The sequence below is a fragment of the Sphaeramia orbicularis genome, chromosome 16 (assembly GCF_902148855.1).
Source record: "Sphaeramia orbicularis chromosome 16, fSphaOr1.1, whole genome shotgun sequence".
Classification (NCBI taxonomy): Eukaryota; Metazoa; Chordata; class Actinopteri; order Kurtiformes; family Apogonidae; genus Sphaeramia; species Sphaeramia orbicularis.
This window is the reverse complement of record NC_043972.1, coordinates 10,456,390-10,482,456: the sequence shown is the minus strand read 5'-3', so window position 1 is coordinate 10,482,456 and position 26,067 is coordinate 10,456,390. Positions and strand designations below refer to the sequence as shown.

Below are 26,067 nucleotides of genomic sequence, written 5' to 3'. Positions count from 1 at the left end.
CGTCTTCTTTGTCGTCATTGTCTTCGTTGTCTTTATCATCATCGTTGTAGTCGTCCTCTAAATCGCCATCTTTGTTGTTGTCGTCTTCATTGTTGTCGTTCTCATAGTCATTTTTGTAGTCGTCTTCATTGCCATCTTCGTTGTCATCTTCTTTGTCATCGTCTGCATCGCCGTCTTTGTAGTCGTCTTCGTTGTCGTCCTCGTTGTCATCTTCATTGTCATCGTCTTCATCGTCATCTTCGTAGTTGTCCTCTTCATCGCCATCTTTGTTGTTGTCGTCTTCATTGTTGTCGTTCTCATAGTCATCTTTGTCTTTTTCTTCATTGTCATCTTCGTTGTTGTCTTTGTTGTCGTCTTCATCGTCATCGTCTTCATTGTCATCTTTGTAGTCGTCTTCATCGTTGTCTTTGTTGTCTTTGTCATCTTCGTCTTCATTGTCTTCTTTGTCGTCATCGTGTTTGTTGTCGTCTTCATTGCCTTCTTATTCTTCATTGTCATGTTCTTCATTGTCGTCTTCATCGTCTTTGTCATCGTCTTCTCTGTTGCCGTCTTCTTCGTGGTCGTTTTTGTTGTCTTCTTTGTCGTTGTCTTTGTCGTCATCCTCTTCTTCATGGTCATCTTCGTGGTCATCTTCTTCATTGCCGTCTTTGTCATCATCGTCTTCTTCGTCATTGTTATCTTCCTCGTTTTTGTCATTGTTGTCTTTCATCTTCGTTAGTAATTTCTTCAAACATCTCCAACGAAACTACTGGTCAGATTCATTTTAAATTTGATATCCATCTCCCTTGGGGACAATGTCAACAAAGTTTGTTCACAGTTTTGAGACATTGTCATTTAGGAATTTTTTTCCTCTAGTGAAAGTACCACCCAGTTCTATTTGGTAGATTGATCTCGTGCATCCACACCACAGGACTGGAACATAGAGACAGAACCTGACAACCTTACACATTCAACTTGTTATTGATTCTTGATAGAACATGCCGCTGAGCTACAGGACCATTAGTCCTATTTTCGTTTCCTCCTGGCCCTTTTCCCCTTCAGCGCTGTGACTTAACGGGGGGGGCCTTCGGTTCGCCCAGCGCTCACCCCTCTCCGCTAATCTCACAGCGCCACTTTAAAGGCCTAAGCGACTAGTCAAGCTTCGTCCCGACTCTCATTTGTCACTGAGATCACATGGTGTCGCATGAGTAAGGACCCTGCGGTGGCCGTGCAATTACAGGGTCGGCGAAAAGGGAGTAAAGCCAGCGGATCCAGCGGCGAGGACGACTCCTCGGTGGCGGCGAAGGACTAAACTTTCTCTTCCTGTCACATTTTGATGGACAGCCTGAGGGAAAAGGAGCCCTACTATATTGGAAGAGAGTCACTTCCAGCCTCCAGTGTGTATGTGTGTGTGTGCACGTACAGTACGTTCACATTTTGTTTTTGTCATCACCACTATTTTAAAATTACACTCGACCAATTTAGTGGCATAAAAATACAGATCCAACAAATAAGTGTTGGCAAGTCGTTCTGGAAAGACTCGTGTGACTAGTGTTTTGAAAACTTTTAGAAACTCAGTCGAAAGCACATAATGTGATTCTGCACCAGTCAAACCACAGCCCACTTTAGCTCCAAGTGCGGACTGTTTTTAGTCAGTTTTCATCACAAAAAGTCTGTACTCTGTCTTTTAAAAATGAGTTAGTGTTCTGTGTGGACTGTGTAAATATGCCACTGTTTTTTTCCCAGATCTCTTTCCGTCCTGTCCCTCCTTTTTTTGCGAAGGTAACGCTTAATGCAAATACCACGACAGCTCCAGCAGCATGAGATGGTCTTGTGAAAGTAACTCGCTGTCGGAAGGCATAAATCACCTCGGAATAAGCAGCGCATAAAAAAACCTGCGTCTGCACGTGTGTGTGTGTGTGTGTGTGTGTGTGTGTATACTTGCAGACAGTATATCCACGTGCATGGCTGCTGTGTGGTATGTGCTCCCAGGGTTTTGTGGAGACCCCCATCTGTCTGTGTGTGTGAGAGTCCATTTACCATGGGAGAGTGACAGCCCTGACCTTCGCCTCTGAGGCCATGCCAGGTCATCGGCTGCCAGCCTCTGAGTCACAGGCCGCAGAGTGGGGCGCGCTTGGCCTCAGCATAAGCTTCATAATAGCAGACTTGGGTAAAAGGATGAAGGGAGGAGCGAAGACATGTAAATTTTCATTCTATTTCACCTCATTTTTTTCATGTATTTAACCCGTAAAGACCCAAACAAGCCACTGGCAACAAAAAGCATCTACTGATCTGAACTGTTACCTATACCTATACCTAATACCTGTTGATCCACTAATCCAGTGTTTTTCAACCTTGGGGTCGGGACCCCACGTGGAGTCGCATGGAATTCATATGGGGTCGCCTGAAATGTCTAGTAATTTTTAAAAAAAAAAGTAAATAAATTACTAATAAAAATTATTCTTTAATGATTCAATATATATTTCATTATAATTAAAATACCACACGTTTTTCTTAATAAAAATCCAGTTCAAATAAAATACAGGCTATAACATCTGAGAGGGCATATCTTGATTGACCCGATCATGTGACCGCATGCGCTACAACACTTCGACCTGCCCGGACACAGTCGAAACTCGACCAAACAGAAAATACAAAGAATAGAATCCGCCTGGCCTCGCTAAGACATCTCCAAGAGAAAAATGTCTCTGTTTCGAATATCTGGGGTCACCAGAAATTTGTGATATTAAAATGGGGTCAGGGGCCAAAAAAGGTTGGGAATCACTGCACTAATCCTATCAATACATGTAAATAATTGGTGTAAAATACGGTTATTCATCCTTTCATGGTCATCAGAATATGACCCATTTGGATGTTCAGATACTCCATAGTTACCGTGGAAACACCGTCATCTTCTACAACACCGATTCACCAGTAAAACCCATGGAGTTGGATCACTGACAGTAGATGGACACACTGGGTTCATGTTCAGATATTGATATATTTAACTGAAAAAGCCACTTTTCCTTATGATTTCTTTATCTATATTCGAGCTTAAAGTACAGTCATATTCTGAATAAGTCTCATGTAGAAAAGTGGTTTGGTGGCTTTTACAGATTCTATCACCATAGAATAACATCCTCCTTCCATATAAATAGTTTGTTTTTGCATTCTTTGTTTGGTTTATTGGAAAAAGAACCTTTTGATATTAAATGTACAAAAGCAACTGCACCAACTGTAGATTCAAGCCCATTGTTGTTCATTTAACCCTCAAAGACCTAAACATTCACCATCAGACCAAAACTATCTACTGTTAGCTAAACTGCTAAACTGTGTAATGCCTGTTGATCCATTACTCCTATTAATACATGTAAATAATTCATGTAAAATACAGTTATTCATCTTTTCATGGTCATCAGATATGACCCATTTGGATGTTCAGAGGCTCTGTAGTTACCGTGGAAACACCGTCATTTTCTACAACATTGATTCACCAGTAAAACCCATGGAGTTGGATCAATGACAGTGGATGGACACACTGGGTTTATGTTCAGTTAATGAGAAATTTTGCTAAAAAAAAAAAAAAAAAAAATCACTTTTTAATTGTTTTCTCTGTTTTGATATACTAACCTTTGGATTTACTCTGATCTCTTATGAACATCTACATAATCAGTGAATTAAAGATAGGAAAATACCCGATTTTCACCTGAAAATTGCAAGATGCAGAAGATAATATTGTAAATGGTGATAAATCACTTAAGAGAGGTTAAAGATCTGACATTAGAGAAAATAAAGATATACCACAAGAGGCAATGCAGCCAAATTCTATGCAATGTGGCAGCCTGTCTTATCATATATGAAAAAGATGGACACAAACAATTTCTCATTTTAACTAAGGATATATATTTTATTTTAATGAATTAATTTTATTTTATGTATTCATTTTGGAAGTGTATATATATTTTTGTTGGAGTATGAGGTGCATCAGGGTTGAGACTCTGTTAGAGTTAGGGTACATAACTATGTTTTTATAGTTTACGTACATTCAATTGTACAGTTATGATTGTTATAATATAAAAATTCAATAAAAAAAAAGTTTGGAGAAAAAAAGATTTTTGTAATTGCCACAAAAGTATCTCTGGGTCTTTATGGGTTAATGCGAGATAGTTGTGTTATTATGCAACCATGATTGCCCCCGGGGTTTAAAAAAACACAAGAAAAAAAAAAAAGGTTTTATTCTGATTCTGAAAAATGGATGGGAAGGATGAGCTGAACCTCTGCCCAGGAAGGAGTCCCTCTGGAGGGTAAGACGGGGCGAAGTCGTCAGGATGGAGCATATGCAGCAGCTCATTAGGTTTGGGTGTGTATGGGAATGGCTGTAAACATGACATTTCCCCTGTAGCCAGCAGAACGACTCTGGCATCTAATGACAGCCCTGTAGCACAATGAGTAGTAAAGCTGCAGCCACCAGAGCTGTCGCCCAGCCCAGCTACCGCCGGCCGCCACCAACCAGGAGCCCTCATTCCATTTCAAAGCCAGGGCCGAGGCAGGGAGCAGGGTTTATCCAGCTAGTGTTAAACAGCAGTGAGGGTTTGGCTCTTACATACCTCATACAAAGGTAATATAAATCAAAAGTTGATGTAAGTTTATGTACTCAGCAAGGTTATTTTCGTTAACGAAAACAAACGAAATGACAAAAACTAAAATTGAAAAACATATTTGTTGACTGAAATAAATGAAAACTATTATTAAAAGAAAAAAGCAATAACTAACTGAAACTGTATTGCGTGCTTACAAAACTAAAACATAACAATTATGGATAAAATTCCCTTCTTTTTTGTCTCTGTTTATGTTGGATTGAGCTGGATTGATTTATTTTGCTCAAGCAATTTTAGCTAGCGGCACTTCACAGTCCGTCACTTCCAAGGTTATTATCATCAATGAAAACTAACGAAATGACGAAAACTAGAATTGACAAAACATTTTTGTTAACTGAAATAAATAAAAACTGTAATTAAAAGAAAAAAAACATAACAAACTGAAACTGTATTGGATGTTTACAAAACTAACTAAAATGTATAAAAATTATGGATAAAATTCCCTTCGTTTTCGTCTTTGTCAATGTCGGATTGATACGAAAGCGATTAATTTCGCTCTAGCAATTTTAGCTAGCAGCACCATATGACACTTCACAGTCCGTCACTTTTCGTCACTTGTCGTTTAGTTGTCTTCTGGTCCCCACTCTACCTGGAAACATGGAGACTGAAGTTGGGAGAAAGCAGCAGAGTCCTGTACAGGATTTATGGGAATACAATGGAGAAGAAGAGTAAAGATACGACAAAACTAAAATTAATACTAAAACTAAACTAAAACTAAGCATTTAGAAAAAAATGAAAACTAATAAAAACTAGCAAACCTGCTCTAAAAACCAATTAAAACTAACAGAATTAGAGAAAAAAAAAGTCAAAACTAAATAAAACTAAACCATAATGAAAAATCCAAAACTATTAGAACCTTGGGTTGCAGTACCAAACCTACATACGACTCCTTTAATATTAACTTAAGCCACAGCTACTTACAGAGATGATACATTTTGAAAAATAAAACTTTACTAGCAAGTTGACCCGCGGGGAACCATGAGTTCTAGATGCGCTAGTTTTTACCCTCAGCCCTCGCCACAGGGTATTGTCATCTGTTCATTGAAAATGACCCTTAAAAGTGATTGAATTTGACCTTGAAATATGTGTGAACCCTACCTACATCATGAAGTACGCCATTAACTTAGCACCATTGTTCTCCAGTTTCTGTTCTTTGTTATTCTTGGTCTTTTCCAAACTAAATCCACATTTGAGACTTGTTTACCTTCTTTTACTCCTCCGCTGGGGACTCTTTTTGTACTTTCTTACATATTTTTATCCGCTGTCATCGAGTATATTTTTTTAGTACTTTTTTTTTTCAACCTGGGAAGAAGATGCTCCTTTATTCACATGAGCTACTCAGTAATAAACTCATCAGGCACAAGTCCAGGGTAGAAAACAAGGACAACAGCCGTAGAAAACCGTAACAAGGACGTCCTCTGCCAACATGTCTTCTCGAAGCTTTATTAAAAGATTCATGGCGTGTTTAACTGCCTTGTCCTCACACAAGGCATATAATTTCGCTCTTGGACTCATGTAACTGATCATCTTCATGCAGTGTTCATCGCACTTCCTGTGGCTCCACCGCCGTCTTGAACGTTACAGCTTTGCCCCCTTTCGGAGTCTCAGTTTCACCGACATGAAAGGGGGCTGTCGTGGGCAAATAAGAGGACTGGGTGACTCGGAGAAAAAGGGTCAAACCACACGATGAGAGCGGATCGTTGCGTCTCCTGGAAACACGTCCAGGAACCGGAAGCAACTGCATTAAAGGCCACAGCCACAATTACTATGTAGAGGTCCGGGTGCTGTCACAGTCTCCTGTCAGCGACGTAGAATGTCTGAGAGTGTGTGTTGTTTTTGCAGAACTTCAGGCTCCGAGGTGAGTTAAATGAATCGGACAGGTTTAGGACCGTGACAACAGGAAAAACTTCATAAATATGGAACTGAAGCCGCGTTCTATTTTTCTCTGATGTAGATTCATCTTGATTCACATAAATGAGCTGCACCACAGATTCCATTCTCCAATGCCTGTTTAACATGAGTAGGTTTAGGGAGTAGAGGTCAAGGTTCCAATAGTTTTGGATTTTTCATGATAGTTTCGTTGTATTTTGTTTTGACTTTTTTTTCTCTAATGCAGTTAGTTTTAATTAGTTTTTAGAGCAGGTTTGCCAGTTTTTATTAGTTTTAGTTTTTTTCATATATTTTCTCTTCTTCACTGTCGTATTCAAATAAATCCCAGACAGGACTCTGCTGCTTTCTCCCAACTTTAGTCTCCATGTTTCCAGGTAGAGTGGGGACCAGAAGACGACTGGAAACCACTAGTGACGAGAAATGACGGACCGTGGAGTGTCATACGGTGCCGCTAGCTAAAATTGCTAGAGCGAAATAAATCGCTTTCATATCAATCTGACATTGACGAAAACGAAGGGAATTTTATCCATAATTTTTATCCGTTTCAGTTAGTTTTGTAAACACACAATACAGTTTCAGTTAGGTATCGTTTTTTCTTTTAATTGTAGTTTTTATTTATTTCAGTTAACAAAAGTGTTTTTCTATTCTAGTTTTCGTCATTTCGTTAGTTTTCATTAACTATAATAACCTTGGTAGAGGTCAAGTGTTAGTAGGGGTTTAACCCTTTAACCGCTGAGACGTGACTCCAGGTAAAGGTGCTACTGTGAATCTGCACCTGTTTTAGGTTCATTAACCCTTAGTGTAGTGGTTCCCAACCTTTTTTTACTCCTGACCCCATTTTAAAATCACAAATTTCTGGCGACCCCAGACATTCAAAACAGACTTTTTTTTTTTTTTTTTTGCTAAAATTAATTTATTTTTGATCTTGTAATAGTTTGCTATACTATGTCGCAAATAAAGGTTAATTTTAGAGGACATTTAGTCTATATCACAAGTGTCAAACATGCGGCTCGGGGGCCAAATGTGGCCCGCCAAAGGTTCCATTCCGGCCCTGCAGGATGAAAGTGCAAAAATTAACCTGAACAGTCAAGGTTGTCACAATCGTTCTGGTTCAGGTTCCACATACAGACCAGTGTTATCTCAAGTAAAAATTACAACACAATAACCCATAAATAATGACAACTACAAATTTTCTTTGTGAAAAATTATGTGGAAAAATTTTAAGTGAAAAAATTAACATTACACTGTGAAAATGTTTACATTTACAAAACTATTCTTTCACAATAAAATGCAAATAAATACATAAATAAAAACAAAAGATGAGCAACCCGAAATGTGCAATTTTAACAATATTCTGCCTGTTACTAAATGTTTTGTGCATTTATGGATCCACTGTGATCTGTAGTTGTGATAATAATAAGAGATGGAATATTGTAGAAATTGTTCAAATTTTAGTTCCAAACTCCAACATTTTTACAATATTCTGCCTGTTACCAAATGTTTATGTAACATTATGTGTGATGTGCATGTATTCATCATAAGTTGAGGCATAATATTAAAATTGCACCAATTTTTCTAATGAAATTTCTGTTTTTTCAGGTTATTCACATCTTTTTTGTAAAATGTAAATATTTCCATAATTTAATTGGGGTTTTTTTTGTACTAAAACAGAAAGAATACTTGGATTTGTCATTATTTATAGGTTATTAAGTCATTATTTTACTGGTCTGGCCTGCTTGAGATCAAATTGGGCTAAATATGGCCCCTGAACCAAAATGAGATTGATACCCCTGATCTATATAATGTATATTTTTATGGGCAGAGGCAGTAAAGCCAGGTGTGGATTACTACACAAAGGGACAATTTGATTTTCCTTGGTCAGGATATGTACAGTCAGTCCAGCTTGGATTTACAAGGATGACAATTAATACTGAACAAACAAGAACTCAAACTATGAATTATGAAAGAGCTGCAGCATCTGAAACCGACCACAATGAACATTTGACAGATAAATAGAACCACAGTGCTGCAGTTTCACAACCACAGTTTGTCATGTCTTTTATGGATTGGGATTGTCTCTGTCAACTCAACATAAATTTTAAATTAGTAATTTTTTTTTTTTTTTTAATCAATTACTAGAAATTTCAGGCGACCCCATTTGAATTCCAGGCGACCTCACATGGGGTCCCGACCCCAAGGTTGAAAAATACTGCCTTAGGGGTCTGAGCCTATTTTGGCTGTTTTTGAGTACTTTATACACTAAATAAAGAAATGTTTACTATACCCGTGTTTGGTATCTTTTTTCAGCACAACTTCATCTATATCATCTGTCTATTATTTTTTCACTTTAATCTACTATATCAACATAAAAGGCCCAAAAGGTTTTTACAAACTTGTCCAAAACCATCAGCCACAATCAATTGAAATTCATAGCAGAGGTTCCTTGGGCTAAGGTCTACCAAGTTTGTTCAAAGAATTGACATATTGATTTCTGAATTTTTTCTGAATTTTTCAAATTTTAAAGATCCACATGTTCAACATCCTAAATCTCTTACTGATGTACATTCTGAGTGGCTTATTTAGTCCAAACTTGTCAAACTTCAACTCCTCTCTGTCTTTTTCTGTTATTCCACCTGTTTTGACTCTAAAACACAGTAAAACAAAACCACTGAAGAAAAGGAACACAAGCACATACTCACAGCAGCTTTAATGAACCTGAAACAGACACAAGTTCACAGCATTACTGAAATAAATTCTCAGGGGTTAAAGGGTTAAATATTTTGTACAACGCTCCCTTATAGTGCCGCGAACATGTAGAACCCCTTGTTTTTCTGTTGAACCTGCCGTGCATTTCCACATTCCTCTGACCGTCGGCTGCCATCAGATTCATTTTGCTTTGGTGATGGTGACGAGGCCGTTTCGTGGGAAAGAGAGAAGTGGGAATCATTGTGTTTTTTGAAATTATTCTGAATTCAGGAGAGATGATGCGTTATAATAACAGGTACTGTGTAAACACGCCGACCACATACGGTTTGTAGAATCAACTGTCCGTCTATTAAATGTCGAAGGATACAGAGCCTTTTAGAGCCAGCCTCTGTTTCACTGATTGTCTTTTAATTATACCCCTCATCGTTGCAGTATTGAACACTTCTTTCATATGTTGCAAATTTTCCTCATTCTGCAGGATCAAAACAAATACTTCAGATATATAGATGTGTAGAACCCAGAACCCAGAGCTCAGAGGACACATGCCCTCAGGCAGATGCGACAGGTCACTCAGAATGAGAATAGATTCACAGACAGTTTCTTCATCACATTAAACAACAAAAGTCATAATTCTGCTGTTTCTTCCTGTTCATTCACTTCCCTCCATGCATCCTTACGCAATCACATCCAATAATGTGCAATAACCCTGTATAATGTGAATTATGTACAATAAGACGTGCAATAACCTTCTGTTCTGCAAAAACAATGCAATATTTATCAAAGTATAGATGCACTATTTATATATAGACTTGAGTTCATAGATATACATACTGTTAATATTGTTTATAGATGTACATACTGTTATCAGTGGTAATACATAAGGTTAATATTGTCAGTATTGTTATAGTTATTCATACTGTCATACATAATATTGTAATTAATATGTCTATTCATATTTACGTCTATTTTAAATTTTTTATTCTATTTTAACTCTATTTTTATTTAAGTTTTGTAAAATTTTTATTCTATTTTCTTATCTTAGTTTTAGTTTTTGTAACTTTATATTCACTCTATTCTTATTTTCTGAAGTATCGGTGTTTTATTAGTATTGTTGCGCTGACTGGAGTAGTACTCCTAATTTCCTAACTAATTCTATTCTATTCTATTCTATTCTATTCTATTCTATTTTACTGGTGCACCCATGGGGATCCACAGATTCTAGATGTGATCGTTTTTATGCTGTTGTGTATTCGTGCATGTTGTACCACATTTGTCCAGCAGTCACCGCCAAAGCATTCTGGCCATAGCAACGTGATTGTAAGGATATTGTATTCAAAATTACTAATATCTCCCATAATATTGGTCCTATCAACTTGCCACTTTCACTAGTCTGTTCCTCGACCGAAAATACATAAATATTCCAAACTGCAGCAGTTAGATCTGTACAGATTTAGTGTGAATCCCCGGACACACACACACACAGAGGCCACTTGGCTTTTATAATATAGATTCTTTATGTATAATTTGAATTCTGTATTCTTTGTTATAGTAAAGTGACCAATTGCCACTGTTTTCTCGGTGTCATCGTATGAACTGCGTTACCTCGTGCCCCCAGTCAGCCTGCTCTCCCAGACGTTACCACATTTTGCTGTTTTTTTTTTTTTTTTTGTGCATATATTGTCATATTATACCCTGGCATGCAGCAGCACTTCCAGAACAGCCCATATGTCCGTGCCAGCGAGCAACCACTTCTGCCAGCGTCTGTCACTTGTGTTTAGGCTGCAGCGTTTTGGGACAGGTCTATTAACTGGGTCATGAGTTTTTTCCCCCAGCCCCCAGTGTCTGAAATTCTATCCCACGATATTGTAAAAACAGTGGCTCAGGCTCCTTTTGTGTGAAAAGCATCTGAAGAATGCACTCCTGATGCAGCGAGTACTATGACGGGGTCTCCCCTCAGGGAGACGATGGCCGACGGGGAGATGGGAGCGAAGCTGGTGTCGCACTGTTATGTTAACAGTCTGTGTCTGTGTGGGCCTGGTGTAAGATGAGGAACGGGTTCAGCATCAGGGCGGGGCCGCAGCTCTGTTTATTCACTGGATGAGTCATCACGCTAAGGCGAACATAACGGCAACATGTCATATCAAGACACAGGCCCGGTCTCAACCCCTCGCCTGATTCCTCCTCACCGTGCACATCGCCAACTGTTGTTATTGTCTTCCAGTGTTGTTATTAACGTCCACATTCCTGAAGACGGTGTCATATAATCAGTGATTTTTGCACACTGAACTCACTCACCTTGTTTTTTGTTTTTTTTTAAAGGTTTTCACAATTCTCAGGCGCAGTAAATGCAGCATTTTATTTACTGTCTTTATTATCGCATCAGATGATGAATCTGTAGAGCAGAGGTGTCAAACTTATTTTAGTTCAGGTTCCACATTCAGCCCAATTTGATCTCTAGTGGATCAGAACCAGTAAAATAATAACATATTAACCAATAAATAATAATCCAAAATGTCACTTTTCTCTTTGTTTTAGTGTGAAGAAAAGTTAAATTACACCATGAAAATGTGAAAAACCTGAACAACCATGAACAACCTGAAATTTCTTAAGAAAAATAAGTGCAAATATTACAATATTCTGTGTCAGTTTATCATTTCCACATGTGCATTACAACTTCACAGTGGATCTACAAATATACCAAACATTTAATAACAGACAGAATATTGTTAAAACTGCACTTATTATTCTAAAGACATTTCAGGTTCATATTTGTTCAGGTTATTCACAGTTTATTATGAAAGGATAGTTTGTAAATGGAAACATTTTATGTAATTTTCCTTTTTTTTAACTCCAACAGAAAGAAGAAGAAGAAACTTCTTCTCCAAAACCGTCAGTCAGAATCAATTGAAATTCATAGCAGAGGTTCCTTGGGGTGAGGTCCACCAAGTTTGTTTAGAGAATTGACAAATATAGATTTTACATTTTTTATGAATTTTTGAAATGTTCAAAATCCCCACTGGTTTATAATGGGACACATTCCGAAGTGCTATAACTTAAACACACTTATATTAATATAATTACTATTGGCAATAGATAGGAAGTCATGTATGGGCTTTCATTTGGTGACATGACCTTTGACCTTGAAAGGTCAAATAAATGTCAATTAATGTCTTTAAATATGGCATTGGACTACAGGACTCATGGTCCTGTATTTTGCACTAAAACATTTTTTCAACATATTTTGCACAGAGAAAATGTTGTTGTCAGTACTTAACTCAGGGGTCTAAAACATGCGGCCCACCAAAGGTTCCAGTCTGGCCCGTGGGATGAATTTGCAAAGTCAAAAATTCCACAGTCTTGAATTGAATTAAGCAAAAAAAAAAAAAGAGCTTGAATTAAGGAAAAAAATGTTGAATTAAGCAAAAAAAATCTTCAATGAAGTAAAAAAAAAAAATCTTGAATCAAGCAAAAAAATCTTGAATTAAGCAAAAAAAAAGTCTTAAATTTAGCAAAAAATCTTGAATTAAGCAAAAAATCTTGAATTAACAACTTCAAATTTTTTTCTTTGTTTTGGTGCAAAAACTAACATTAAATTATGAAAATATTTACATTTACAAACTATCCTGTAACAATAAAATGTGAATAACCTGAACAAATATGAACAACCTGAAACGTCTAAAGAAAATGAAGCCCAATTTGAACTATTTTCTGCCTGTTACTAAGTATTTAGTGTCTTTGTAGATCCGATCCATAATGCACATGTAGAAATGATAAATTGAGGCTGAATATTGTTAAAACTGCACTTATTTTTCTTAAGAAATTTCAGTTTTTTTAGGTTATTCACATCTTTTTTGTTTGGATAGTTTATAAAAGTAAGTATTTTCATAGTTTAATGTTTTTTGTTTTTTTTTTCTTTACACTTAAACAAAGACAAAAATTTGGAGTTGTCATTATTTGTAGGTTATTATGTTATTATTTTACTGGTCTGGCCCACTGGAGATCAAATCGAGCAGAATGTAGAACCTGAAAGAAAATGAGTTTGAGACCCCTGATTTAAGTTATTATAATGGTATTTTACTGGTGTGACCCACTTAAGATCGAATTGGACTTAGTGACATTTTATTGTGTAAGAATCATTTGTAAATGGAAATATTTTTGGGAATGTAACTTTACTTTTTTCACATTAAACCAAGAGGAGAGTTTGGAGTTGTCATTATTTATAGGTTATTATGTCATTATTCCACCTGAGATCACATGGGTCTGTATGTGACCTCACTGTTCATATCTATAGTGTAGTTTTTCCACTTTGCATATTCATCTTGGGCTGGTTCTGGCCCACTGGCCGTATGCTTGACACCCCTACTGTAGAGTATTTCTATTCCAGCTGTCAAATAGCTGACTTCCCACTACAGTATCTTCCAGTTTGCCCCACCAGTCAGAGGCATGTTGGCGTGGTCTCAAGTATTAGAGCGTCAGTGTCACTGCGCTGATTCATTTATACCGAAGTAGGAGAGTGTGGAGACGTACAGTGGTATAGCTCACCACAGTTATTTGTGCTTCTCAGCCAAACCCTGGACCTCAGCAATGTAAACATTCGCCTGTTTAGCATCAGCATGAAGCCCCAGAATGCCCCAATGTTTGATACTCGATGTCAGCGGGGAGAAAAAAAAACGTCAGGCCTAATTTACAGCACCATATGAACATGTGAGGCTTATTTTCAGCAGGTTATTTAGTTCCATTCCAACTGTTTCACTTGGAAATGAGCGAACGGAGAGTTGGGTAGTGTGTGCCCCCCCCCCGAGTGCAAATGAAGAATGTGTTGTTTATTGGTCGTTGAAGAGATGCATAAACATGAATCAAGGATTTAGTATCAAACACATGTATGTACGCCTCAGAACAAGGAGGAGTCATGGCAGACAGGAAGACACAGTCAAAGCTCAACAAGATGTTTACAATCATTTTAAATAAGGGTGAAAATACAAGATAAACTATGTGGACAAAAGTATGTGGACACGTTGAATTCAGGTGTTTCTTTTCTAACAGGGGTCTGGGATACAAAACAATAACAAATGTTTTAATGTAGTTTTATATTATAGGATAAGTATCACTGCATTGATTAGTTTGGTTTAAATTATCTTTGCTTCCAAAATGCCTCAGAGATGGTTTTGACCTCATTTATATCAACATTGATTTTTTATTTTTGTTTTGTTTTTTAGTGCCTTGACTGTAAATGAAAAATCTCTCATTAATCTTTAAAAAAAATATTGATGTTTATAAACTATATGGACAAAAGTATTGGGACACATCATGTCTACAGCTGTAAGATGTCCTGTTCATGATGATTTGAGATAAAAACATCAATATTTCCTTAAAGTTTAATGGGAGATTTTTCTTCCTCAGTTAGATGTGAGGAAAGTAGATGGTTAGATGTGGTAGAAAATTATTATTTACAGTCAGAGCATGAAAAATAGTTCAGAAATTCAGAGGAAGAACATTTAAAATCATAGTCATGGATAAAAAAAAATCAATGCTGAGAGAGTCAAAACCATCTCTGGTTTAAATTGTTATCTTTGCTTCCAAAATGCCTCAAACTAACCAATGCAATGACAGTTATCCCAATATAAAACTATGTTATGACATTTGTCATTATTGTTTTGCGTAGGGCTGCAGCTATCGATTCTTTTTGGAGTTGAGTATTGCACAGAGTATTTCAGCGATTGAACGAGTTATCGGATTTCATCATCAAGCCGTCATTGAGACTCATCATTATAGACAACGAATGCATAGTCTACGTTCTAACCAGCGTTGATGTGTTTCTCAGTTAGGAATCACGTTAAATTGGCTAATGTTCGGCTACTGTTCAGTGGAGAAGGGCATTTACCTTATGTACTTACACACATTGCACGAGATTCTGTGTTTTTTTTAAAGTTTGAAGTGATCCCAAACTTTGAACATCTTTTGCCTTTTCCCCTCGCTCTCTTCCATAGCACCAACATTTTGACCTTGAGTCTCGTGTGCCACTGTTTACAGTCCATGTAGAACACGATCCCCGGGGCGGAACGCAAGTGTCTACTTAAACAAAATTAATAATTAAACAAATACTCGAGGCAAAAAAAAAAAAAAAAGATTTGAGGATTTTCTGTACTTGAATTAGCTCTAGTTTTGTATCCCAGACCCTTGTTTCAAAAGAAACACCTGAATTCAACGTGTCCACATGCTTTTGTCCATATACCGTGAATACCAGAACATCTTTCTGTGGAACAGGGCTTTAAATCCCAGGAACGTCATGTTTTTTATAAGTAATGCCTGTGTGTCTATGCCTCCCAACCTGGCAACATGAACACCAACACCAACCGTTAAGAGGTAGTTACTGTTGTCTTGATGACTAAAACCTCTACAGGACTACTTTTTCCCCCCACACAGGATATTAGTCAGGAGTTGGACGAATGCGCAGAATTAGTATCACATTAGTGTGTCATCTCTCATCTATGTCGGTAATAAGATGTATCATTGCAGAGAACGGAAACAAAAACTGGACAAAGGGGAGAAAAGGTTTGCTGAAGTTGCAGAGGACATAGCTTTGGTCTGGACATAGCTTCGGTCTGGACCGGTGGCAAGTGGATTAGATTATAGTATGGCATTGGTTTAGTGCAGTGGGAGATAACGGGTGGAGCAGAGGCATCCTTCTGCAGTAATGTCAGGTTAGAGAAAACCCAAATGCAAATGCCTGGAAGGCTGAGACCTCTAATGTCCATGATTGTCCTGTTGGCCCAGAGCACCAGCCGAACTCAGCCCTGCAGCTTATAGAGTCCTGACATATCCAGTTTTTACACACACACACACACACACACACACACACACACACACACACACACACACACACACACACACACACACACAGCTGCAGCCAGAGCATAGTAAGCAGATATAGTCCACCACAGCCGACAGTGTGTGAGCTTTTCCATCCCACTAACACAGTACTTTAGATCTGACCTCTTCTAGATCCAACAGGTTCTTCACTGATGAAACTACGGCTCAGATTCATATCAACTTTTATATGCAGCTTCCTTGGGACAGTGTCTACAAAGTTTGTTCACAGTTTTGAGAAATTTTGATTTTTAATTTTTTGAAAAATTTTCAAAATAGTATTAACTCCTGTTAATTCCTTTCGTTCCTTTCCTTTCCTTTCTTGGTAAATTCCGCTGGTATTTTCAGTTGAATAACCTCTCAGCTGGCATGTCTGTTTCTGCACATGAAATTTGACACCATGGCAACGTAGCCCTATTGTTTATCTGTTGCTAGGTAACCCACTTCAATGATGATTCTATTATTCTGGCCATAGCAATGTGATTGTAAGGCTAGTGTATTGCAAAATTGCTAATATCTCCCAAAATATTGGTCCTATTAATTTGTCGTTTTCACTAGTCTGTTCCTTGGCCAAGTATGACAAACTGCAGCAGTCAGCTCTGGACAGATTTTGTGTGATTCCTGAGACACACAGACAGTCCACTTCCCTTTTTACCTTTCGGCCAACTTCACGCCGAAGGGGAATTGTAATCGTTTTGTTGTTCATCCATCTGTCTGTCCATTCAACAACGTAGTCATATTATTAGAAGAATGCATTGAGATTGCAGCACAAAATTTACACATAGACCGTCTACTATAAATTATAGGGCAGTAACTTTCAACAGAAAGTTTACTTCTAATGGTCCGTATTTTGATGGTTTATCACGTGGAAATGGTTACAGATATCAGTGTAGCTCCTATTGATCACTGATAGAAGTCATATATGGACTTTCATTTGGGTCCGTGACCTTTGACCTTGAGTAGGGATGGGAATCGGGAACCGGTTCTTTTTGAGAACCGGATCCAAGTAGCTGGATTCTTTGGAATCGTTGCCTGCCTGCTTAACGATTCTGCTTATCAATTCCGCCTTCATTGCGGATGCGCGATGACGTCACGCATACGCTGCATTGTTTTGGTCAGAACGTAGCCAACATGGTGTTGAGGCAGAAACGGTCTAAAAAGACAAAACCAGGTCCACTGGAACACTGTCAAAGTTTCCATTTCTTCAAAAGGGTGGAATCCCTCCAATATGTTTTAACATTTGTCCACAGCATGTGACTCATTTACAGGAATGTCATGTATTTAATATGATACTTAGTGATGCTTGTGAATCTAGCAGCAGAGTGAACGATGGGCTGTCATCCCAGTTCCGGTTCCGGTGAGGGCAACAAACGTCATACCCCCTCAAATACAAGTTTCCGAAGGTAGTGGAAAGGAAATGAGGTGCACAACAATGGGAGACAAGCAGAGTCGCACTGGTTTCACGTAGTGGAAATGTGGCAATAGAGGAATTAGTAAAGCGCCTTAAGTTTCACTTTCACTGCAGCCCCCCCCCCCTTCCTGAACCGGGCCTGGCGTCATCTGTTATTATCTATACATACTGTATATGTTATATCTTCTGTGCAGAGCTGGAAATGTAAAATACAGTTAATGCAAACGCACCCATTTGTACTCTTTTATTCCATCACCCAATGAGAATCGATAAGGAATCGGATTGATAAGCAAAATCGATAATGGAATCGGAATCATTAAATTCTTATTGATTCCCATCCCTAACCTTGAGTGACCCTGAAGGGTCAAACTCAACATCTACAATGTCTAAATTTCAGCAATCTTCTCCAAAACTACTGGTCTTTTTTTTTTTTTTAAGTGTATCTTCTTTTGGACAATGTCAAGAAAGTTTGCTCACAGTTTTGAGAAATATTGATTTTGAATTTTTGTGGAATTTCTGAAATATTACAAATTTTCCTTTACTCATAATGGTCCATATTTTGATGGTTTATAACATGTAAATGGTTACAGATATCAATATAGTTCCTATTGATCATTGATAAAAGTCATATATGGACTTTGATTGAATTAGTTGAGTTCTCCTCCAGTGAAAGTCCCGCCCACTTCTATTGTTAGATTGATGTGCATCCAGACCACAGGACTGGAACATAGAACAGAACTTGACAACCTCACACATTCAACTGGTACTGATTCGGGTAGAACATGACGCTGACATACAGGGACACTGGAACTGTTTTGTCTCTTAATGTGAACACGAGCCTTACTGCTTTGAACCTTCTGCAATAATCTATTTGTATCTTTATCTTTCAGTCTGTGGTGAAAACCGGGCGTTTGCTCATCAGTCACGAGGCTCCGATCACTGGAGGCTTCGCTGCAGAGATCAGCTCCACAGTCCAGGTGAGTGTGAGTGTGTGTGTGTGTGTGTGTGTGTGTGTTACCTTTTATCAGTGTGGTGTGTGTTGACAATGTGAAGCACTGGAGGAAATCTTACCGGAACGTGTCTCCCACAGGTAGGGTGTTTGCACAGGTATTGACTCACATATGTTATTATGGGTTTGTCAATAGTGGTCCCTCTTTTTAATATAACAGAGATTGACTGAAGCCTTCTCTGAATTCTCTAGAGCAGGGAGGGGGTCAAACTCATTTTAGTTCAGGTTCCACATTCAGACCAATATGATCCGAAGTGGGTCAGAACCAGTAAAATAACAACATAGTTGCTTTTCCATTGGACATCTGGGCAAACTTTACCAATATTTACTAAATGTCAAAAAAACAGAAGTGTGTAATGTCAGTTTTTCCATTAAATCCCAAATTCTGTGATGATATTTATTATTGCAAGATTACACGAGAAGTCATTCCATGAACATGGTGACGAACATAAATATTGTGTCGATTTACAGATATATTCATTATTATGACATATTACCCCTCTATCCCGTACTAAATTAACCCCTGTATGGTGTTTGGGTCTGTGGGACCTGTTTTCATTTTTTATTTAAAGAAGAATGATGAGTAATTATTTTTTTATGAATTTTTTCCTCTCATATCTTGATTATTTTAGATTTTATTATAGAAACAAACTAAAAACAGGAAGCACTTCAATTCATAAATGTGATCTAGCAAATGCAAAAGGCAAATATTAAACATATATGCTTTTTATGTTGCTTGTAATTGGGCTGAAGTAAACATCTGTTGAGTATTTTAACATAAAATTGTTTGATTATGTTGAATTAAAAACCCGTGAACAGTGGCTGAATAACAAAAATCTGAACACCACACAAGGGTTAAAAAAGATTCAGTTTCCTGGTGTGTCCACACATACTGCACCATGTTTATTTTAAAACTCTTCTTCTTCACTTATTGTAACATCCGTCACCATCCATTTTTTTTATTTATGTGACTCTAGTTGCAAAAATAGGTCTTTCCATTGCAGTTTTGCGTGTTATACCAATTGTGCCACACCCAAAAAAAACACCTCTTGCCAGTGCAAAAACTTTTAATTGAAAAACGAAAGTTTTGGCGAAATTGTCATTTTTCCATTAGGTACATTTTTATGCGCAAGTTATTTTCACTCAATTTTAGGGTCAATGGAAAAGTGATTCACAATGACTGATCAATAATGAGAACTCTAAACTTGTCTCTATGTTTTAGAGTTAAAAAAGTAAAATTACATTGTGAAAATGTTGACGTCTACAAACTATCCTTTAAAAAATATGAAGAACATGAACAACCTCAAATTCCTTAAGAAAAATAAGTGCAATTTTAACAATATTTTGCCTCAGTTTATCATTTACACATTTTCAAATACACAAAACATTCAATATCAGGCAGAATGTTGGTCAAATCGCACTTATTTTTCTTAAGACATTTCAGGTTCATATTTGATCAGGTTATTCACATTTTTTTGTGAAACAATAGGTTGTTAATGTAAATATTTTCATGTAATTTTACTTTTTTTTTTTTTTTAACACTAAAACCAAGAGAAGAATTGGAATTGCCAGTATTTATAGGTTATTATAATAGTATTTTACTGGTGCGACCCATTTGACATCGAACTGAGCTGAATGTTGAACCTGAGCTAAAATCATTAATATCTTTAGTCTTATTTTTGCATTTCACAAATTCATCCCACGGGCCGGATTGAACCCTTTGGTGGGTCAGTTTTGGCCCACTGGCCGTATATTTGACACCTGTGCTCTAGAGAATCAGAACCATCACGTCTTCCAGTCTGCAGTGGTAGATTTCAAGGTAAACCTGCAGAATTTCCACACCAAATCCAAATATGCATACACGCATTCACAGAAAAATAAGGCGATGGTTACGTTTCCAAAGTTCAACACAAAGAACAAACGTAGAATAAACATCCTTTTGTTGTTCAAGGTCGGAGACAACCGTGTGTCCAATGAAATGTAGATACAGGCAGAGCTCAAATGAAAACAGAACTCTAATACAGGATCTCAAATGTCGCCTGAAACAGTCCAGGGAAATTAAATATTTCTTGAAGCAAACTTGGTGGAATTGTGACTCTTGGATGAGCCGGTGAACGTCTCCGTTCTCCAAAAACCTTCCTCCTTTTGTTGAAGAATAACAAGCAAAATGTCGTCCTCACCGCAGGAGCTTGGAGACTCCATTACTGACCGGTGTCATGGAAGAGACACAGAACAGAGCTCAAAGTGTATAATTTCTTCTGGGTTTGCATGTTCCTAAGCCTGTTTTACTCATGCATCAGCAGTTTTTGCCTAACCCTGATGTGCAACAGCTTTTACACACAACATTTGAAAATAAACAGTGTATTTGGGTGCTTCTATGAAACTGGGTACATGTTGGTATCTTGCACTTTTACAGCTTTTTAGACCCAATATTAAAAGGTAAATGTAGACATGTTTCCCCCCAGGATGGGCCTAATGATGACGTCAGATAAATGCAAAAATAATTATACTCTTGCTCTGAGCCATTCCATAATTAATTTTTAGTAAGATTTTGGGGCCAAAAATAGGACCCAAATTGGGACATGAAAAGCTACCTTGGTGTCAACATGTCTGTAAATGGTCTTCTATAGACTATAAATAAAGACACTGTGTTAAATGTGTCGATCATAGTGGTTTTTCTCATCCACACATGAGTTTTTCATGAATCTCAGTCCCATTCCAGGTTTTGTGTGTATCCCATCGTGTCCACTGGTGTTACATGCAAAACCTAAACATTTAAATGTATATAAATTGTGGATGATTTTGCAAAAGCAGTCGTTTTTGTGGAACACTCTGCCTTGGATAATTAGTTCAATTCCCAAAATGTACCTGTGTAAATGTAAAGGTTTTGATTATGTGATTTTGATTTTGTAATTTTTTACATTAACACAAATGGGGTTGGGGTTGCCATTATTTACAAGTTTTTATGCTGTTTCTCTACTGGTCCGATCTGTTGGAGATCACATTGTGTCGTATGTGGAACCTGAACTAAAGCAAGTTTCATACCCTTAACCCTTTATATGGCAAGTGACTATTTTTGGTAACTTCCAGGCACATTGAATGTGGGGGACATCGCATGCCTCAGTGAGGTCAAGAAGCATGTGGTCTTCACCCAGCCAATCAGCAAAGATTATCAGTAGGCATTTTGTTTCTGTTTTTATTACCTCCGCCAAGGAGGTTATGTTTTTGCCAGGGTTTGTTTGTTTGTTTGTTTGTTTGTCTGTTTGTTTGTTTGTTTGTTTGTCTGTCCGTTAGTGTGCAACATAACTCAAAAAGTTATGGACAGATTTGGATGAAATTTTCAGGGTTTGTTGGAAATGGGATAAGGAAGAAATGATTAAATTTTGGTGGTGATCGGGGGTGGGGGGGCCCACGGGGGGGGGGCCACTGATCAGCCTTGGCGGAGGTCTGCGCTCTCCGAGTGCTTCTAGTACTTTAGCTTGTTTTACCTATTTGATTTTATTGTTTCTTAATGCTTTTATTAATTTTATTTATGCTTTTAGTCTTCTATACAGCACTTTGGTCCACTGTGGTTGCTTTAAAGTGCTTTATAAATAAAACTGGATTGGATTGGATCAGTAAGATCATCGGTAATGACGAGGAGGATGACGATGTCCACTTGTTATTGGACTAAGGTTGAAGTGTTGAATTTCAGAGTATTTCAGTGAGTGTCCTACGAAGGCCTAACTGTTAATATCATCATTAAAATTCTTGCGTTTCACAAATTCATCCCATGGGCCGGATTGGACCCTTTGGTGGACGGGTTTTTGGCCAAGGACCATGTGTTTGACACTCCTGGATTCAAGATTAAAGAATATTTATTGTCATTATGTGCACATGACAACATTATGCTTACAGGTAGTTCTGGGCTAGATAAAAAAAAAATGTATAAAAACACTAAAGAATATGTACATGATATCCTCCTGAGACCCAGCAATGTATATTTGTCTTCCGTAGGGGGCAAGAGTTACACATCTTAAAAAAACATTCTTTCCACAGCAAAGAACATTCCATAAATAAATAAATAAATAGTATCTGAAAAACTATTGCATTGTGCTTTTACCGATCAAGTCAATTATTTACTGTAAAGAAAAAAAGCCAAAACATTTACTTTGCTGAGTCTCAGGATATATGAATTGAATTTCCCTTGGGATCAATAAAGTATCTATCTATCTATCTATCTATCTATCTATCTATCTATCTATCTATCTATCTATCTATCTATCTATCTATCTGTCTATCTGTCTATCTGTCTATCTGTCTGTCTGTCTTATCTATCTATCTTATCTATCTAATCTATTTTATCTATCTATCTATCTATCTAATCTAATCTAGAAAAGAAGTGTGAAAACACAGTATGTACAGTCCAGTACAACAGTATGTGCAGTTAGAATGCATTATTGTGTGCAAATAAGTAGCAAATATGCAAATGAGTGGCAGTCCCAGAGAAGTCGGATAAAAGGGTTACAACACGTTCCTTGTTCCTGATAATAAAAAGGACCTGGACCAGTGACCGAGACATGCCAGACATCGCTGATGACAAATTTGTAGCTAAGTGTGATGCATGACTGAATGAGGAGCCCTTTCCCATCGCTCTAATTACATCTATTTTTGCCCACTGAGATAATTATCGTCAGCATGCGGCGTGTGTTTTCTCAGCAGCTGGTACCACTCTCTCAGCAGTTACAACACTCCCCTTTGTACACACACCTTCTCATGTCGTCACACTAATCGCACACAAAGCGTTGGACGTTCCTCTTCACGTCCGCGGACCGCCGTCTGCGTCCGTGAACTCCATCCATCCCGTCGTCGTCGGCTGTCAGACGCTGCTCCTTCCCCTTTCACTCGGGGCTTAAATGGCCAGTGAGTCATCGGCCTCATTTCCATGTTTCCACGTTTCCACATTGTGTACGGGTGATGTCAGTTGTTGGTGTGTTCGCTGATTGTGTTGATGTGCAGTTTTCAGATGGCCTCAGACGAATTGGATGGTCGCGGTGGAAAAAAGCTATTAAAAAAATTGGTTGATAGTAGTTTAATAGGAGTTTGACCCGAAGGCCTGTGTCAGTGTTTTACATTGAAGTGAATGGATTGACCTCCTTACATATTCAACACTGAAACACATTAGACGGACATTGACTCCATCCATTGACTTTCATTACTTCACCGAACAATCGTCCATGGGCTACTGTGAAGGTGTTGTGTCCGACGTGTTCTTCATCATCGTCTCCTTCGTCGCCATCTTTGTCTTCATTAGCAATTTTTTCAGGCGTCTTCTCCAACGAAAGTACTGGTCAGATTGCTTAAAAATGTTTATGCATCTTCCTTGGGACATTGTCTACAAAGTTTACTCACTGTTTTGAGATATTTTGATTTATTTTTTTTAATTTTTGACCATTTTTTGTAATGTGTCTTTCCCTATAATGGTCCATATTTTAATGGTTTACGACAAATATGTAAAACAATGGAGAATATGTTGAAAAGATGAGATAACAGTTGCATAGTTTTAGAATTTAATAACAGGTTGAAGATTTGTTATTATTATTATTTATCTCTACTGTGACTAAAACTTCTGTTCTCTGATTCCAAAACTACTAATAAATGAGAAATTTGAATTTTTTAAGTATTAAAAATGTGCCTTTCCTTTCCATATTTTGATGGTTTATAACACGTAAATGGTTACAGATATCAGTATAGTTACTATAGATCACTGATAGGAAGTCATATATGGACTTTCATTTGGGTCCATGAACTTTGACCTTGAGTGACCTTAAAGGGTCAAACTCATGGTCACCAATGTCTAAACTTCAGCAATCTTCTTCTCTGAAACTACTGGTCGGATATTTAAATTGTAGTTTCCTTGGGACAATGTCTACAAAGTTTGTTCACAGTTTTGAGAAATTTTGATTTTGAATTTTTGTGGAATTTCCGAAACTTTTTTTTTTTTTTTAAACTTATAATGCTCCATATTTTGATGGGTTTATCACGTGTAAATGGTTACAGATATCAGTCTAGTTCTGATTGATCACTGATAGAAATCATATATGGACTTTGAGTGGATTAGTTGAGTTCTCCTCCAGTGAAAGTCCCGCCCACTTCTATAGTTAGATTGATCTGCATCCAGACCACAGGACTGGAACATAGAACAGAACCTGACAACCTCACACATTCAACTGGGGATTGATTCAGATAAAACATGCCCTATATTTATATTTATATTTATATTTATATTTATTGCAGCAATAATATAAATTTTCTTTCCTTTAACAAGAACATTTTGTGCACAACAATTAAAATGCATAACAAAGTTCCGTAAACAAATATTCAATTCAGTATTAAACAAATCTTGCAGCAACAGTGTAATACTTTTTTCCCCCTTAAACAAAAGTGCATTTTGTGTATAACAAAGTTTGTTTAACAACTAAATACTCAAAGAGTTGAAATTTTTGCTTTTTCCTTAAACAAAAGTTCATGATGTCACCAATGATCAGTCGACGACCAATTTTGCCGTCAACTAGGCATTGCAGCCCTGCCAGTATTAGAGGACTGCATGAACAATTACAGTTTTCATTCACTATAATGTGACTCCAATACGAGATTCTGTTTTGTTTTGGGTTTTTTTTACATTTTGCAGTTACAAATGAAACCCCTTGAAGTGTGTGTACCTGTGTGCAGTCACATTATCAGTGTAACATGGGAAAATAAGGCCTGGATTCACAGTGTTTTGAATTAAATCTCATTCTTGGTTGCACATCAGCACACTAAAGTTGTTTGAATCGGCCTATATTTCATATATGGAACATATTCTAATGACGGACCGAAGCCTTTGTGGCTGTTTAAATAGTTTTTCTGTCACCATGAAACCAGATCGCCATTGGAACTCCAGCAAACGAGCAGCAGAAGTATGCCTTTATGGAATATGTGCAGTCCACAGGGGATGAGGTTTTCATATGGAAGGAGATAAGATTTCTAAAGAACATTGCTTTAAGTTTTTCCAGATAGCACAGTGAGGTTAGAACTCCATCGATTGGACACGATAACTGTAACATGGTTTTGACAGCACATTCAGCGACAGAGGAGAATGTAGACTCTGCAGAACCAGAGGCGGGTTCTGGACTTTGTCTTGTGAATCCTAAGGAAGCCAATTTAGATAAAAACATGTCATTAATAAATGATCCAATGCAACAACAGCTTAATAAATAACTGTACTGGTTGAAAACCTCTTTGACATGTTGTCAACTTAAATTAGAGACTGCCTCACAGCGTTTTGGCGTCTGAGTCTTAAATTCATGCATCTCCTCTTGTGTTTTTCCGGAGCCTGAAACAACATGCCCTTATGGTTCACCCTGTTGGTATTATGGATGTGAGGGGAAAAAACAGGGCTGTTCTGGTTCCACATTCAGCCCAATATGATCCTAAGTGGACTGAACCAGTAAAATAATAAACAGAATAGCCTATAAATAATGACAGCTCCAAACTTATGTCCATGTTTTTGGCTACGTTTACACAGA

General features: G+C 37.6%; 1 protein-coding gene across 1 annotated transcript in view; it reads left to right on the top strand.

Moving 5' to 3' along the window:
- The window catches only part of bckdhb (branched chain keto acid dehydrogenase E1 subunit beta), a 108,209-nt gene that overhangs the window by 62,019 nt on the left and 20,123 nt on the right, over positions 1 to 26,067 (top strand). The window contains exon 9 of the mRNA XM_030157118.1: positions 18,402 to 18,488. Within this exon, the coding sequence (XP_030012978.1) occupies positions 18,402 to 18,488 (87 nt within the window). The remainder of the gene's footprint in view (positions 1 to 18,401; positions 18,489 to 26,067) is intronic.